The following is a 17,427-nucleotide window of genomic DNA, read 5'->3' as shown; positions in this document are numbered from 1 at the left end:
TTTCCCCTGAGCGGGCGCGGGCCAGGGTGTGGGCCGAGAATTTCTTCCAATACGACCGGGCCAATGTTGACCATGGCCTGTCTGGCCTCAATCCCCCGGTGTCGGTGTGTGTCCGGAATCCAGAATGGTAACTGGCTTTGGTGCAGTTCTGTTGAAGTTTGAATAGGTTGTTCTAGTTCCTGGAGCTGGTACATATTTCTTTTTGAGGTCGGCTCAGCCCATTCGGATCACGACCATTAACTCCGTTTGATGACTCTATTCAGCTGTGGCCGGGGACAGTGGGGTGTTTCCCGCCAACTATTGGACCAGTTCTCCGCTATCGAAACGGGAGTCCCAATTAAACTCTTCGAATGAAATGCTGTGGCATATTTTAGCGCTGGCCGGCCGTACCCCACCGGCTAATTGATCACGAAATGCAATCTCACACACCCCTATGCGGCGCAGGGGCGGCATCTCCCCCCTTCCGGAGCCAGGCTTAAATTAAAGCGTGACGCCGGACACCACGGCGAAATGAAAGCACTAAAATTTTAGCTGTTGGCTTTGTTTTCATTTCTCCCGCGTGGCCCGGACCCCGGACCGGGGGGAAGGCATTCATCTCTTCACCTGATTTCCCTTTTCTCTCTCTCTCTCTCTCTCTCTCTCATTTTCTTTCTCTTTCTTTTCACATCTCTCTCCCGGTTTTGTTACTTTGCCTTGGATTTTTTGGCACCGAGTGACACCTCAAAAGACCCCAAAAAGAGAAGAATAAAATGAATTATTTCGTCCGGTTTTAATTTCCTTCCGAGAGAGTTCCAGTGCGAGGTTATCGCCAGGCTTTTCACGGTGCTTCCACTATTAATTTAGTCCGTTTTTCCCATCATGGCGTTCGCGTCTTTATGGTCTACGAACTCATTTCTTCTACACCGTGGAGTGTAGCGACACCAACCAGGTCGGTGTTACGGCTCTTTGGCCACCGCTTGCGGCCATTATTTATCGATTGTTTCCCCTTCGCGTCGTCGTCGTCGTCCTCGTACCACCTGTCAAAGTTTCCGATTCCAAAACGGTTTCGATACCGAGCGCACCACTAGAGACAGTTCGGGCCTCAGCGAGACTTCTAGCGGGGTGGCATGGAGATTGGCATCACAATAGCTGCATCTGGGTCGCTGCACACTTGACAATTGTTTTGGTTCAGTGAAGAAGTTCAGTGATGAGCTCCCCGGCTTCTGGAACCTTGGCAGTTTCCATCATAATTGCGGTGACATTTAATTGGCTCCATTAGCCGGGCACGGCATCTAAATAGAAAAACGGAAACACTCGTTGGCTTGCTGTGGTTGTGGCCCCCCCCAGAGGCTTCAGCGCCATCCGGTGTTCCGTTGGTCCCCACTCGAACCAATTAAAGCGGTGTGTTCTCTCTACTAAAGCGAGCGAGAGAGCGAGAAAGCTCCGCAGTTTTGTGGAATGTGGAACTGCTTCAATTTATGCTTCGTGCGGGCGCTGCAATCGCTGATCGTGTGGTTCGTCCCAGGAGCGATCGTTATTTTTCGAAGGGGACACCACACAAGGCACCGCCGCGGCAGTGTTGATAAAGGGCGCAAACGGACATTCAGAGAACGGAAACCGTGAGCCAGCCCGATACAGAACTGACGATCGATCGGAAAGAGTAAATGCATGCGCTTCCCAGTCGTGTGTTCCGCATATCGCAGTAGGCGATGGCGAGAAGTCAGGGACGCGGAATGCGGGAAGTCAGCGGCCAGGCGCATGGTCACGCCACGAGAAGAGAAATCCATTAAATCTAATGCACACCGATAACGATCACCACCACCGGGGTGATCCTCGTGTGGTGGTGGTCTCCACATTCACGTCGGGGTCGTAGCGGCCATTGGAGAGGAACGGAGAGAAAGACTGATAGTTGATGGCGTTGCAGTTGATTAGATTGACAGTATAGGCCGTTGCCCAGTCGAACAGTAGATCTGTCACACGGGACCCATCCGCCATCTTTGTTTTCGTCACAATGCAAGTTTCTTAGTCACGACCGACGTGCGACGAGCTATGGGATGATGGGAAGAAGGCCACACGATGGGGTTCCGTTAGCCAGCAGCAGCAGCCGTGCGGAAGAAAAGCGGATGAATCACATAGAAAATGACATTGTTTTGCGCTGCGCTGCTCACCTTGTCTTGAAGCGAGCCTCTCCAACTCCAAAGTCCGCCGGACACAAAAAAGGGACTTTTCTCGCGTAGTAAATATTGATTGATTGGCCTATCATCTCTTCCGTGGGCCGACTGTCATCGTCTGTGCGAAGTCGGACAACGTCTTCTGAGCTCCTGAAACAAAGCGTACCACTGACCCGGGTCAGTGTGGCTGACGTTCAATCAACGTCTTCGTCTGAGTAGGCTGTGCTGCTGTTCGTATTCGTAGGATCAATTCAGGCATAGGTGGCTCGGCGGCTCGGCAGATAAAAGTCGCGGCCCTACCGAAAAATACTCGGGAATATTTATCTGATTGGCTATCGAGCCCGTCCGCCAGGCCCGGTGGAGGCCAAATGACAATTTGGTGACAATTTCATGCTCCATTTCGCGCGCACTGCCATTTTTCGTAGCCTACTAACAATAGCGCAATATGATGCTGTGTGTTGGTGTGGTGTGCAGTAAAAAAGGACCCGAATGGTGGTGGTCTGGCCACCGGTCCTGGCCTGGTCGGAAACGGTATCGTAGCCGCCCTGAGTTTGACGTTGATTGGACGGATATTGGCGGGCGGGTCTGGAAGAAATTTATAGCACATCGTTATGTGGAATGCGATGCGTGGAGGGACCGTTGGCGTCCCATTTCGAGATAATCTCCCCGTTTGGGGCCGGCTGTTCGATTATGATAAGGCATTTGGCGCGGACGGGCCATAGGCAGTGAGCAGTGATTAGGCACGTCATTACGTGGTGGACGCCGCCGGTGACCAATATCCGCGTGCGGGCGTGTGCCTCGTGCCGGTTTATATTGGAGGCTTACCGCTTCCAAGGCATGTCACGTAATAGCGTCATCTGTGCCGCGTCTTATGGCGTGTCCCGCGCGCTCGGCAGAAGCTCTCGATAACGGAACCGTTTCGCCGCAGCCACAGTCCACCTATCAGAAGCTGGCTTCAACCGATCGTAGATCGGGTTTTATGCCCCAGCAGCAGCAGTGGCAGCAGCAGTGGCAACAACACATCTGCTCGTCGTCGCGTTATGCTCCGTTGACGCGCTTCGGACGCGTGTGTGCTCCCGGCGGGCGTTGGAACACCACGATTCTCTTTTGCCGCTCGATTTACCAGTAGCTTTCTCGCTCGTGTCCCACGCTCCGGAAGACCTGACCTGGCTTCCCCTTTTTGAGGTAGCTCCACGGTGGCGGCGGCAGAGAGATCGCGGGGGCTTGCCGTGCGCGTTGGTACTGGCGCAATGTTTTGTTTCCAAAGCTGAGCTGAGTAGCAACAACCAAACCCAAACAAGTGACCGGAAGTGACTTCGGAAGCTAGTGCTCTAAAGCAGTTCAACTGTTCAACGCAGTCCAGTTGTTGAGTCACAGATTGTATGAGCGGGTTGTTCCATAGGTTCTTTGTAGAACATAACACGTAAGAGGCAGTTTTGTTGGGAACTTACATCAAATCTTGTTAAGTAGCAGGCAGAAGCAAAAGTAAGTTGGTCTTATTAAACAGAATACCCTAAATGAAGAACTCTAAACTTTTAAGTGATTAGCAACCTAGCGTAGCGTATCCCTCTACTTACAGGAATGTTCTGTGAAACCGTTTTTTTGGGTCGGCCAAGAATTGGGACTCTGGCGCTCGAGAAGCCGCTGTGATAAAACCAAGAAACCAGAAGGATAACAGGGACAAGAACTTCACAAAACGTGGTTAAATTTGTCCGCCTTCTGGGAGAACTTTTGGGACGACCCTCGTTGAATGCTCGCTGCGTCGGAACACAGTGCAACAGTGCGGTTCTGCATCAGCTGTTCTATGCTCCCGTTTTTGTGTTGCTGTTGTTCAGGTGTTCCGGGGATGCGCGCCCGGGAAGAAGGGCCTTAGACGAGTTGGTTCGCGGGGCAGAGATCCCGTTTTTAATGTTTCTCCGTGGCATTGGCCCACGGCATGGCGTTGTTTAGACCAAAGGAGGAGGTGGTGGTGGTCGAGGCTGTTCCGTTCGTGCGGTTCAGTTTGCCTTCGAGGGGTTCGTTTATCGCGTACGCCCTCTCTCGTCGTCCGTTTATTTCCTCCGCTTCGCTACTCGACCGGAGTCGCTCGCTTGGCTTGGCCCGTTCTAAGGGGGAGAACCCATAACTACCGTTTGTTTTCGCGAGTTTCAATGTCAAGATCCCGGGCCGCGCGAACGGAAAACTAGTTTTCCATGAACGCGGGTCGAACGGTCGTTGGCTCGTTAGCTTAATCGAGCATCGAGTCGGGCGCTGGTTATGGAAAATCGAGTTGTTGACGACGAGGTTGGGTGGCTGCCGGGTTGTTTCTTCTGCCTCTGTTTTCCAATCGAAGCAAGCTGTTTGGTACAGTTTATCAATCGCGCCCGCAGCGACTGGAACGAAACGAACGGTCGAACGATGGAGGCAGGCGCTGTGTTGTACTGTTCAACGAGGCAACCTTTGAAGAAGTCGAAGGAGCCTCTTGTACTTTTCTGCTCGAGAAAGAACCCCGCTTTTCCCCAACTTTTCAGCCACGGTTGGTGGGTACTCTATACCTTCTTTACATTCTACAATACCCGTACCATCGTCGGTTGTCGATTTCCAGCGGAAGTTGAGCACTCTAGCACGCCGTGTGCACGCCATGACACCAACCAATCATTACCATCTCGACGCCCGGTGTTGCTGACGTCGCCCGCCTCCGAAAGACATCCTGGCGAAGAGTTTGTATTTTCATTTGTGTTTATTCGCTGACGTTCTGCTCCGAGCTCCGGAGTGGGTACGACACGGAACACCGGGGATGGAACTCGGATGCTTTCAAGCACTCGAAACGGAGTTGGCGACCGTGTGTGTGTGTGCGTGTGCATGTTCGAGTAGAGAGTTTCGCGCAAACATTGCAATTTCAAAATTCATGAGTCACTCGGGCGCGTCCCGGGACGACACCGGGACCGGGACCGGGCTAGGCCCGGAAAGGGTCTCTTCGAGAGTGTTGGGGGGAGACATCAACACCAACGGAGTAGACACTGGATGGGAATTCCAAGACGCAGAGACAGAGAGATAGAGGCCTACATCCTGCGAGAGCCTTATGTCCTGAGGCGTTTCGTGTTCCGCGCGCGCACTGCTGTCGGTTTGTCGTCGGATTGCCGCAGGAATTGCGTTTTTCGCTACCTCCGAGTGTGTGTGTGTGGTGGGAAATAATTTACCATTTGTCAGCTATTATCGCGTACCGCGTTTCCCAGCAGTTCTCAGGCGGGGGTGCAGGCAAGCAAATAGGAGGCAGAAGTCGTCCCCTCAAACTTTAATCAAACTTTGTTAATTAAATTACAAGTTTTCGGTATTTTTAGCCCAGCAAGACCCAGGAAAATATGCATATGGACGCTCGGTAAGACCATAAGCTTCTTGGATGCTAGTGTTCTTAGTGTGTAACTTTCGAGTTTGGCCCCTTCGGGGTAAGTTTGTGCACACAATCTCTCGGTCGATACCGTGTGCTCATTATTTCCGCAATTAGAAGAGCCGGAACATCGATGCACACCACCGGCACCATCGTTAACTTTTATTTCCATCAATTTGCTAATGCACCGTGGGCTTGCACGACGGCTTCCGGCTTTGTAGTGATTAATCGATGCATCGGGAGATGATTGAACTATCCGCGACGGGTAAAGGTCGTTCTGAGTCAGTTGAACAGGGCAGGGCTACGTACAAGGGTTTTCGTTAAATAAATAAATAAATATGTAAATGAATGTCGTCTGAAATAGAATACTCTGTCGTTTGAACATTTTGCAAACGGAATTTGGAATAGTTTTAATGAAAATATGAATTTATACTGTCGAAAGCATAACCAGGGTCAGCTTGGGAAGCACTGCCTCGCTCGCTTCGTCAACATTTGCCACGCACTTTAGCCACCGCGCGATGGTGTAATGGCTGGCTAGCGGATTGACCGCCCACCACCCAGCTGCGTGCTTGTGTGTGTGTGTTTATGTGCGGCGGGTGCATTTCTGAGAATTTGCAAACATGCCAAGAGGCGACGACGGCATATGGCCGGCGGTCCCCCCGTCTAACATAGCAAAAGACCCGACGCGGAGGGCGCTCAGATATCTCTCCTTATATGCAAAAAGAGGGAGGAAAAAAGCGAAAAATGCGGGCCAAAAGTGTGTGCCCGGGTGCACCCGATGGGTGGTGGTGGACCTTCGCGCAGGGCCAATGCACGCCGCCCGGTGCGCCTCCTTTCTTTGTTTGGGGCTGGGTTAGCAGGGCTTAGGTTTTCTCGGGGGCAGCCTCCAGCTGCAGCAGCAGCCCGGTGGCGTACATGGTCTCATAAACCACTCTCTGTAGTCGTCGGTTGGTCGGTTGGTTGATGTTTGCTGGCCACCCCTCGGTCGGGTCTCTCGGTCGCTATCACACATTCGCGGATGGGTGGCTTTCACTATTTTCACAAATCGTCCCGCTCTTGGACGCTCGCCGGCTCGGGTCGGTTGACGAGAGAGGTGTCGGCGTGGAAGAGGCCTTACCCGTCTCGGCCTGGCCGTCGAATGTGACAAGATGCGACGAGGGGTGATCGGTGATCTTGGAGCCGCCAACAACATCATGTTCGTCGTGCGGCGTGTGCCCGGCGACCCCCTAATCCTTTAACGACGACGACGTGTGTATGGCGGGACGGGCGGGAGATATCCAAGAATGACGCAAATTGACGCGTCGAATGCTTGGTGGCCACGAGCAAAAAAAAAAAACAACAACAACAAACGTAGCCATGGAATGTCGAAACCGGACTCAGGCCGGGCGAATGACATGGCGAAAACAGCCGGGAACGGCCTGGGTTCCGTTTTTCGCGACCTCACCCCTCACAAAAAAAGCTGCCAACGACTGACAGCTTTCATCCCGCCGGTGTCCGGCCGGCCAGAGTGCGGCCGCCGAACCGAACGAGATCGACAAAAGGTCCAGGTCCGAAAGGTGGTCCTCCTTTGGTCCGCAGATCTGTATTGAAGGATGATGGCGTTCAGTGCGCGTCGAAATTAGCTGGCCCCACCCAGGGGTGTGTGGTGCTGCGCCCTCTGATCCTGCCATTGGTGCCATTATCTATGATTGGATCGCGGTGCATCAGGGGCATCAATCTGTCATGGACACGGAGCGTGTGTGTGTGGGACGTTCCGTGAGGGAAAGTTCCGTACAAGCGGCCGCGCCGATCGAAAGGATGTTGGCGTTGATTGAGAATTATTGGCCGATCGGACTCTGATTGATTGGCCACGTCCCCGGGCCAGTTCAAGTCAATTTTTTTTTAAACAGACGTTGATGGAACTGAGGATTTGGTCCTGGAAAACGAAATGGTTTGAAAATCCCAGTCAATCAATTAATTAAGGTTCCGGTTCCGGACAGGACATACCCCTAATTGATAACCTACTACGTGGAGTCCTTATTTCTTACTCTCTAGAAAGCTTTAAACTTAAAATTTAAAATAAAAACTTAAAATAATTCTGAATTTCTTTCCTAAACATCCTCAACGAAATTACCGTCAAGGAAGCTTGTTAGTGAACCCCTCACCCAACGGCGGTCAATAGTTTCTTTGTTCGGGCACCAAACCGTGGCCACACACACCACGCGAACCGTGCTCACACTGTGGCCTCCCAGGGCTGCGTTGTGCCGCAGGACGCCCAGTGCCTCTCTATCTATGCGGCAAATCTTCAATCGATGCTGGCAGCCCCTCTTTCGAAAGCAAAAGCCCATATTTCCCCATTTTTGGCACGCCGTGGCCACCTCCTTAAAAGGGACACACAGACACAAAAAATGCGATCACCCAACGAGAAAAGGGAGTTTAACGACCACCGCGTCGCGTCGATCGCGGGGTCGCTCGGGGAACCAATAACCGATGGGAAATCGATGGGAAAGTGCCACCCAGCCAACTAATTGTCCCCGCCTCGGGGGGAGTCCGTGCCGCGGAAAACTCCGGAAACTCCCCGGAGCGGCGAACCCTCGGGCAACAAAGGGCCCGGTGCAGAATGGTGCAGAATTCCGTATGCAGTGCAGTGGCACCGTGTTTGTTGGCTCGGTCTCCCTTGGGGCAGGGCTTACCCATTTTTATTCGTACTTCAAAAACGCGCCCGCCGGGGCTTAGAATGTGTCAGAGAGGAATGGCAAAACAGCCGAGGGATCTCTCGGGGAGCGGAGAGAGAGTGCTACGACGCAAAAATGCAGTCCAGCAAATGCAAATTGGTCCCACAGCCACCAGGCACAGCTGAGAGCTGCCCGGTGCAGAGGGTGCAGCAGCTGCAACGATGCAGCTGGCCGGCAACAATGCCGGTGGTTGGTGGTGTGCGGCGGCCGGGAGGGGGTCAAAGAACCACGCCAATACGGTTCGATTTATGTACGCGGGTTCGACATCGCCATCGGAGTCCCATTTGGAGCCGGAAATGGTTCTTCTTTTTTGCCCTTTTCTGCAGCATCGCGCCGCGTTGCTGGGCCACGTGATTGTTATGCTTTCTGCTGCTGGTGCTGGTGCGCGGCTGCATAGTTAGTGGCTTCTTTCACTTTATGCGGTGCGCGTTTTCGTGCGTTTTTTGTCTACTGGCCGCCGTTTCCGTTCCCCGGGCTTCGGAGTTGTCCGGGCCTCTTCCGGCGGGCATGATTTGCATTATTCAATTGCGTTCAATTAGCCCCGCGACACGTGTGTGGCTGCGCTGTAACGCTTGAAGAGGAGAAACTTGAGCCGAGTTCTGGGCGCCAAACTTGGGCGCCCGCCATTTGCCCATTTGCATTGTGCAATTTGACTATCAATCTGCTCCGGGGATAAAATTTCTGGGGGGTGCCCGAGTCAGCCGAGAATATATGCATCAATTCTCTCTCCGGTCGGCAAAGCAATGAATATGTATGGCGCGCTTTTTCGGCATAAAACGAAGTTCCTGACAAACCCAGGAACTCAATTTGAATGCACTCAAAAACGTGGTGCAAATTTAAACTCAAACACCAGATGACACCCCGCGTTCTCCCCGGGAAGATTCATTACTTCCGTTCCAAAGGGTCATAAATCTGGTCGGCAGCGCATACTGTAGTAGCCAACTATTCAGAGCGTGTGTGTGTGTTGTTTGCGGCAACGGGCACGGTGGCGCCCTCTCGTTTGGTCGTAAACTCGAAAAGCCCGAGATGCTGTGCGGCGTGGACCACGCCACGGGCATGAATTACGGAAGCACGTGTTCGGCGCGGCCCGTGATTTTGCAGTGCCCCCCGTTACTTGCCGGCCGGTTCATGTTTACTTGGCCCGATTGTTGTGCATACATAAAATCTATATGGCCAGAAGATTGAGACAGCTTCTTGTGCGCTCTGTCCGTAGCCTGCAATGAAGAACTGGGCTGCCTGTGGCTTGCAGCATCATTCACCGCACGAACACGAATCATTTGACGACTGGCAATCAAAAGCTGTCGATGAGAAAAACAGAGCAAAAGTGCTTAGAAAAATGAATTGAGTTCAGTGTGAGTTAAGCTCCAAGGCGCGAGGTTCCGAGGTCCCTAAACATTGTTTTATTTATGGGCAAATCTATTTCTCCCGATTTTCGCCGAAATAGTCGAACATTAATCTAAATTCGCACAAAAGGTAATTTAGTTTAAAAGTCACTCAGTGCAAATGAATAATTATTGGATGAAACATTTCACCGACTACTGCCAAAGTTATGTCACAATTAGAAATGGCCGTAAAACAAGAACTCCTTCGATGGTTGCTATGGTGTTATGGTCGGAGAATTTATTTATCACCCTGTCGCGCACTGCCGTGTGCACTAATTATGAAAATTAGGGCGAAAGAGCAAGTCCATAAAGAGATTAACCTGGTGCCGCTGCTGCTGCTGCAGGCCCAGTGGGCGAGAAAGCGCAGCGCACCTCCGCGGCGAGACGTATTGGCTGTTTTCGCACATAAATAATGCGCGCACATACGTCACGCGGACGCGCCGCGGTGCGGCTTTGGATGCCAGCCAAAATGGACAGAACACGCTAAGACACGGGCTAAGAGTGCACCACCATTTAGCACACACGCCGCCGGGTGCCGCGGGTGGCTGTGTCGACAAAGTCTCGAACTCTCGTACCCTCGGTTCTAAAGATTGGCGTCAAATCGTGGAACCGCGAAACGGATAAACATACACTCCACGGGCGACTGCCTGACTGACGGACTGACGGACCGCAAAGCAATAGAGAGCAAGATCTCAGTGTTGTTGCCGGTCGGTGATGGTGGTGAATATCCCCCGGCAGTCATTAGCGCTCCGGCGAGCTGGTGATAGTTGCGGGGGCCAACTCTCCCGTGCAACGTGCCGCCATTGGCCGCCACGCGAAACATAAACTGCTGAACTAAGGCGGTCCCGACTGGCGGCGACGGCGGCGGCAGAACATCATTGCGCGATGGTCGCGCATTCTTCATACACTGGCACTGGCTCCTGCTCCGGTGCCATGGCACAAAACCGCCGCCGCTGAGACTGCTGAGTCCGCGGGTTTCGCGCGGGTTGCAGAAAAAACACTACCTTTGGTTGGAGAAGCGAGAAAAAAGCGTCACAACGGTACGACCCAGTTCTCTCGGTGTTCGAGTTTTGCTTTTTCTGTACACTGGACGCGCGCGCGATATGTTTGCTGACGTTGGGTCGGTCGGTATCGTATGCTGGCTGTCTGGCGGGGGGACGTATGTACGGTCCGCTTCCGCCATTCCCAGTTCCGCCCAGTTTTTGCCGACGCAGCTGCAACTTGGCAGGATGATTGTTTCGCGGTTAGTAGTGTTTTGGGACGGAGGGGGCTCTACCACGAACCACGTAGTGAAAGGGACAACGACAATCGCACACCAGGACAGTGCAACAAAAACCAAGAAACCAGAAACAATAAACCGTAATCAATTTTGGCAACATGTGCCGGAAAGGCACGACCCGACGACGACGCCTGCTGTGAGGGGCTAATGAGGATGTAAATATTGTAATATTTTGCAATGGCTGCTGTGGTGTGGTGTGGTACGTGGTTTCAATCGACCAGAACCAGGAGAGATGTAATCGCGTAGAGGGACAGTGACTACTTTTGCTGGTGTGTGTGATTCTGGGGCACAAAGGGCCGTGATGTGAAATTCGAACAGAGTGGCAATGATTGCTTCCCTTTCCAGGATTGTACGGATGGCCAACCCGTGATGTGTCGTGTTTATTCAATCGATTTATTTTGATTGATGATCCTTGCGACACGACTTTTCGCTTTTCGCGCTCTGCACACTAACACTCGCTGACCAATTAAATTCCGGCGGTTCCGGTGGTCGTGTGGGTAATTAAACATTGTCAGATAATTCTACCTTTATGATTTCCATAAAATATTTTGCATAAAATTTGGGAACAACATCGAGGCACATGGCGCAAAACAAAACCCGCTGGCGCAGTTGTACTTCGAATACAATCGTTGTTCGGCCATGGCTACTTGGATCGATATTTCAAAAGCTCGACAGTGACATAATTATCCGTTAATGACATTGTGCACCGCTAGCTACGTTAATATGGAGCACTTAATCCTGCGATTGAGTTCTTTATCCATTCCATAAAACAATTATCCATTCGCGCTAAACATTCGCTTTGAAATGTTCACCACGGGTAAATGGGTATGACAAATGAATGTTGGTGCGAACTGCTTTCGTGACTCACGCTTAGACAGAAACATCATACCCTGCCATACCGTTTTCCCTGTGCTTTAAACCCAAAACCGGTTCCGTGACGTGGCCGGATAGTGCCACTTCCGCCACGAAAAACTATTGACCGAAGCCCGATAGGGCTTTTGAAATGGCGCGGGATGTGACTCATGTTCCGCGGGCCAAACAATTGCATCGACAACAGAACGGTAGTCCCGGCGGGCCACACTAACCACCTAACCAGTTGACGGCGGTGGTGGTGAGCATAACAATTGGCCCACGGGGTGAAATATTTTGATCGTCAGTCACGTCAACCCTTTGATTGATCCTCCCCTGGCAGGAGAGATTTCTCTTTTGCTATTCCTTCGCACTTGAAGTCAATCACACTCGAGCCACCCACTCGAGCAGCGGCCCCCGGCCGGCAGCATAATGCGCTCGAGCTGCACCGGATCTCTAACGACGTGCTCCATCGGCAAAGAATACGGTGTGTGTGTGTGTTTGGTGTGACACACTCGACGGTGTACGGCACGAAGGAAGTGGCCAAAACACAGCGACACCAAGATTAAGACACACCCTGCGCTGCACTATTGATGGTTTGACTTCCAGCTGCCTTTTCCTTCGGCGGGATGGGCGCACACACACACACACACAGGCAACAGCTAGGTACGTGACCAACTTCCGTTTCTCGTGGGGCAACATGAAAGGCGATATGTTGCGGGGGGGGGGGGGATGCACACGCGAGCTCTCTTCACAACGCCCTTCCCGTGTACGGTGCAACAGCTGGAATGCACTTTGCACATATCGCCCCCCTCTCCCCCCTCTCCGGCAAGCCACAATCGCGACAGAAACATGCATTCAAAGCGGTCGCTTCTTACTACAAGCTGCCTCTCCGCTCAAACTACCCCCGTTCCCCGTGGTGCGCCACACTGACTCTTCGATGCACTTTGTCATGTGACGTTGCACTTTGCAACTGCACTCAATGCTGCGGGGGATGGGGAGAGGAGGTCGGCCTTATGTTGCCCATTTAAAAGCGTTGCTCTTCTGACACATTTGTGACACTCTTCTGACACACTGCGCGCGCGTGTTGCGCTTCCGTTGCCGTTGCCGTCGTCTTGCGGTTTACCGAAGGGGGGAGCGTGATGTCCCCACCACCCCCAGGGGGAGGCCCTGCGGAACATCCCGGAGGGCGGCGGATTGACCATTGTCAGTTGGATGGGCTTTAATGATGCAGCTTCGTGTGCGCACCGTGTCCGTCGTTTAGTTTTGCATTTTAATTTTTGGACTTGAATTTTTCAAGCTCTGACCTTGTTTCTCTCTCTCTCTCCTCGTGGGATCTGCATTGATTGCGTGTGTGCGTGTGTGTGCGCTGATTATTCCATTCTGTTTTCGCCCCAGTTCCGCTTTAGCTTTACGAGTTCGCTTCAATCGCAGCTCGCCATTTCCATGTTTGCGTGTTTTATTTCGTTCCGCCACCGGCCGCCGCCACACGCAACATAACCCCACGCACCCCGCATCTGTGGAGGCGCGTTCCGTCGTTTTGTCTTCCCCGGCCGCCACACGCCTCAATCTTCCGCGGGAAAGGGCATCGGACCCGCGGCGGAGATCTCGGATGAAAACCGGACTGACGTGCACCGCGCAGATCGTGCGAGGAGAGGCTGGTTGCTAGGTCGCACGTGTGGCGTGGTGTGTACTTGACCACCGGTTGTTGGCCTACTCACACGCCGCCACCGCCGGTTGTTGTGGATCAGCTGCTGCTGGAGCCCCCTTTGAGGTGTCGCTCGCCTATTGGTTTTGTTGTGTTTTACGTGTCGTGTCGTGGCACATCTTTTTCACATCGACATGCTTTTAGGGGGCTGCAATCGAGAATTCATCACTGGTCCGTTTCGGTATCCCCCCGCCCATTCCTTGGTCTCGGCAGGAAAGAACGAAAGCGCACACACCGGAACCGGGATCGCGCGCTATATCGCGACCGGTGCCGGGTGGGCGATGGATGTCTAATTTTAAACATGTTATGAAACGCTAACGTGTGACGAAATAAACAAGGAAAGCAGTCGACTGGCTGGCCGGCCGGCCTCAGATTGTGGAATTGGAGAAAATCCGACCCCTGGCCGTTATTCTTGTGAAACAAGCATGACACAATCGTCGCTATTATAGGGAAACGGGAATTTCTCCGGGCCACAGAACCGTATGCTGTTCCTGTGCTGCCGCTGCTGCGATCGGTTCGATTGGAAAATTAAGCTGTTCCGAACGGCAGCGGGGTGCCAGTAACCAATTTTTTGCAGGGTCAAAGAGGCGTTAAGGGTCTAAAGCAGCGCTGCAGCACTACAGTTAAAGGGTGTGGGCCGTTGTTTTGTTTTTTCCGGTTCTGTTGCTATGCTACACACCGTCGGTTACGCCTGATCGGCCACCACACACCGGCCAGATGGCGCTAACTAAATCTGTCCTCCCTGTATCGGGGCGTTGCATTGCCTTGAAATGGTTTTTAGAAACAATCCCAATTAAAGCGGGACACACCCCAATCGATTCGCCAACCAACAAAAAAAAGGCACGGCAAAAACTTACCATACGTGACCGGGCCATTTCCGTTCTACACGCGCGCACGATTACTTTCACTTGCTGCTGGAGAGCTGTTGTTTGTGCGTGAAATTAGCCCCTCCGATCGCCGGGCGCGATTTCCGATTGACAGTTGGGGGGAGGGATGTAAACAAATCGCTCGCCCGCAAGATCGTAGTCAACATTGCCGCCGTCGCGAAGGCTAATTTTATCCTTCGCGCTCGCTAATAATAACGTTCCGCAACGGGCAGGATATTTTGGTACTGTGTTTTTGTTTCATGTTCTTCGGCATCTTTTTTGTGTGTTTCTGCGTCGGAAAATCGCATTTGCAAAATATCACGCTTCCACACCGATTATCATCGATCGATGCGGCCGCACACGCGGGACTGGGGATATTTCGTGTTCTGTGTCCCACCGGGCACCGGTGGTGCACTCAGCTCGGCCGTTTCTCACGATGCCAGTAGCATGCGATGATTCATGGTGGTGCTGTGTCTCACCCCTCTAAATACGGGCTTTATAAAACGTGAGGAATGCAGCCATTTTATTTGCCCATTTTCTCTCACCGCCTCTGGGGACGCCAGCCGCGGTCACCGATTCGTGACACAGCTGTGAGGATAATTTGGGGGGGGCTTGTGTGTGCAGCTGATTCGGGTGCTAATTGGCCATTTTGTGTGTGCAAAATGTACTTCGTAAAACAGCATTCTTCGCGTTCCGGTTTCACTTTCTAACTCTCTATTCTGTTCTCCGTTTTTTTCCTCACCAGCTAATCGGATGGCAGGCCGTACCCCGGCCCAGCAACCGTACGGAAATCGTTCAGGCCATGCGTAGGATACGGGTAAGCCACGGGTGTTTCTTTTGACGTGTGGAGACCTCATTTTTAATCCCTTCCGGCATTCCTTTTTTTCCAGTACGAGTGCAAAGTGCAGAACAGTAAGAAAAAGAAGGTCACCGTCAACATCTCCGTCGAAGGGGTGCGCGTGTGTGTGAAGCGGAAACGGCGAAAGGTAAACGGCGCGACGGAAGTCTCCGCGTGACCTTAGAACGCCTTCTAATTTCTATCTCTCCCGTTCGTTTGATCCTTCCTTGTAGAAAAAGCAACACCAGTGGAACGACCCGCTGGAGATAGAGCTGCTCAGCCACCCGATCTACCGGATATTCTACGTCTCGCACGACAGCAACGATCTGAAGATCTTCAGCTACATTGCCCGCGATGGTAGCAGCGACGCGTTCAAGTGTTGCGTTTTCAAGACGAACAAGAAGGTAGGTGACCACCGGTAGTCCCGTCAGTCGCGCAAAAATATGGCACGCACAAACGCTGGGCACGCACTTTTCGATCCGATCCGATTAGCAGCCACGGTAGAACAAGGATTTATCGGTTCGAAAGGATAACATCGCGATTAAGTGATTAAAAAGGGTCCGGGGGGCCGTTGATGCGTTAAGTACTTGATCCGCCGCCCCCCTTGAATGGTGCTACATTTTTGTGCTATTCAAAGCGGACGATTTACGATTCGAGGCGCATAATATGAATTCCAATGGACGGTCGGCCGACGGAGTGGGAAGTAGAAATCAAACATCGAAAATATCTCTGTCCTCTCTGTCCACTGCACACCGGTGCTTGTCGGCGGACAGGGCTTTCACCACGGCAGACACCACGGCGTGCGGGTTGGATTCGGATGTTAAATCTCACACCACATCCGTCCGCGTCTGTGTCATGCGTAGTTCCACGAACCTCATGCTGTGGTTGGTTGTCAATGCCATTGATTCGTCGGATCTCGACTGCTGAGTGTGCGGTACTTGCTGTTTGCTCTCGATTTCATGGTGGTGACACACACGCCAAACATGTCACCGAGAGAGAGAGACATCCAGAGAGATGACTCACTCGAGACACTCGAGTCGTCGATTCAGGTGCGCCCCGTCAAAACTGTTACTTCCGTTCGGTTGGCTTTTAGATTACGCGGCCTACAAACAGGAGAACCCCGTTGGGTTGGGGCTTAGACTGGAACGAATGTTAACGCCAGACATCGGTCGTGTGAAGGATGAGGATGTTACCGGATGGCGGGTTGACTGTTTTGGGTTTTTCTAAAAGTTTAATGCCAATCCGTTCAATCCTAGCAGTGCTTCTATCTTTGTCCCGCTACAGGTTCTTTATGGAGTGGATGACGGTTTTGGATGGTGTCCAATCGAATGACACTTTGTGACGCGATTCAAGTATAATGTTGCTGACCTAGAAAAGTCTGGAAATGAGAGTAATTAATGTGAGACCTAAAAAGCCTGCATCGAAACTTGTGATTCCCTTGGGGAATTGTCCATTTTAGGAGCACATGATAGCATTCGGCATACTTCTAGCTCTAATTATTCTGTCAAATATTGGGGAGTTACGAATCTCGAACGGCGATTACCTTTCATCATTCTTCGATCAAAACCCACCGTAAAAAGGACATGCAGACACGTTTCAATTTTTATCCGGAGCACTGATTTCGATACGATTAGGGTTGGCAAGCTGCTGCCCGGTAATCACGCGCCACAGATCGGCCATTCTACGGAAACCGGTGGGAAACTATTCTCGGAAAACTTTGTCGTCGTCGTCGTCGTCGTCGGTCGGGAAATGCGCCTCGAAGGTTGAGCGCGTGAAGGTTTCTCCTTTCGGAAGACCCAATAATGATTGTGTTACACACACACACACACGCAAGTCACGACCACAGCACATATTACCGTCACCATTGTGTTTAATAACGGCCCGAAGCCACCGGAGCTGGAGCCAGCCTCACGTGTTGGTTTCATTTGATTTCGAAGCCACGTTTCCCTTCTTCGAGAGTCCCACATGCCCTTCCTTTTCCCGTCGCCGGGCTTTTGGCACTCGGGCGTCGCCGGCGAACGCTGGAAACTCTGGATTTAATTTCCACCCTTCTGCTGCTGCTGATGATTGGGGGCAATTAAAAGCCCGAAGAAGAAGCTTTCTTATCCGCTTTTCACGCGTCGCCCGCGCGCTTCACGATATCTGCTGGCGTTCTGCGCGCCTCAATCTCGACCCGCGGTGAGACATTGCTGGGACGACGGAAGTGCCCGGTCGAGAGATGGTGGTGGGGGGTCGGCGGGGCGCCGGGATTGCTCAATGGTGCGGCGCGTTCAA

General features: G+C 52.4%; 1 protein-coding gene across 2 annotated transcripts in view; it reads left to right on the top strand.

Annotated features, from left to right (window-relative positions):
* Positions 1–17,427, top strand: part of LOC128277574 (capon-like protein) — a 55,616-nt gene that overhangs the window by 7,655 nt on the left and 30,534 nt on the right. For both annotated transcript variants that reach the window (XM_053016052.1, XM_053016051.1), the window contains exons 3-5: positions 15,061–15,132; positions 15,206–15,301; positions 15,387–15,557. In XM_053016052.1, coding sequence (XP_052872012.1) covers positions 15,061–15,132; positions 15,206–15,301; positions 15,387–15,557 — 339 coding nt within the window. The remainder of the gene's footprint in view (positions 1–15,060; positions 15,133–15,205; positions 15,302–15,386; positions 15,558–17,427) is intronic.

This window comes from Anopheles cruzii, chromosome 2, assembly GCF_943734635.1.
Source record: "Anopheles cruzii chromosome 2, idAnoCruzAS_RS32_06, whole genome shotgun sequence".
NCBI classification, from domain to species: domain Eukaryota; kingdom Metazoa; phylum Arthropoda; class Insecta; order Diptera; family Culicidae; genus Anopheles; species Anopheles cruzii.
The sequence above is the reverse complement of the archived record's forward strand: the minus strand, read 5'-3'. Positions and strand labels throughout refer to the sequence as shown.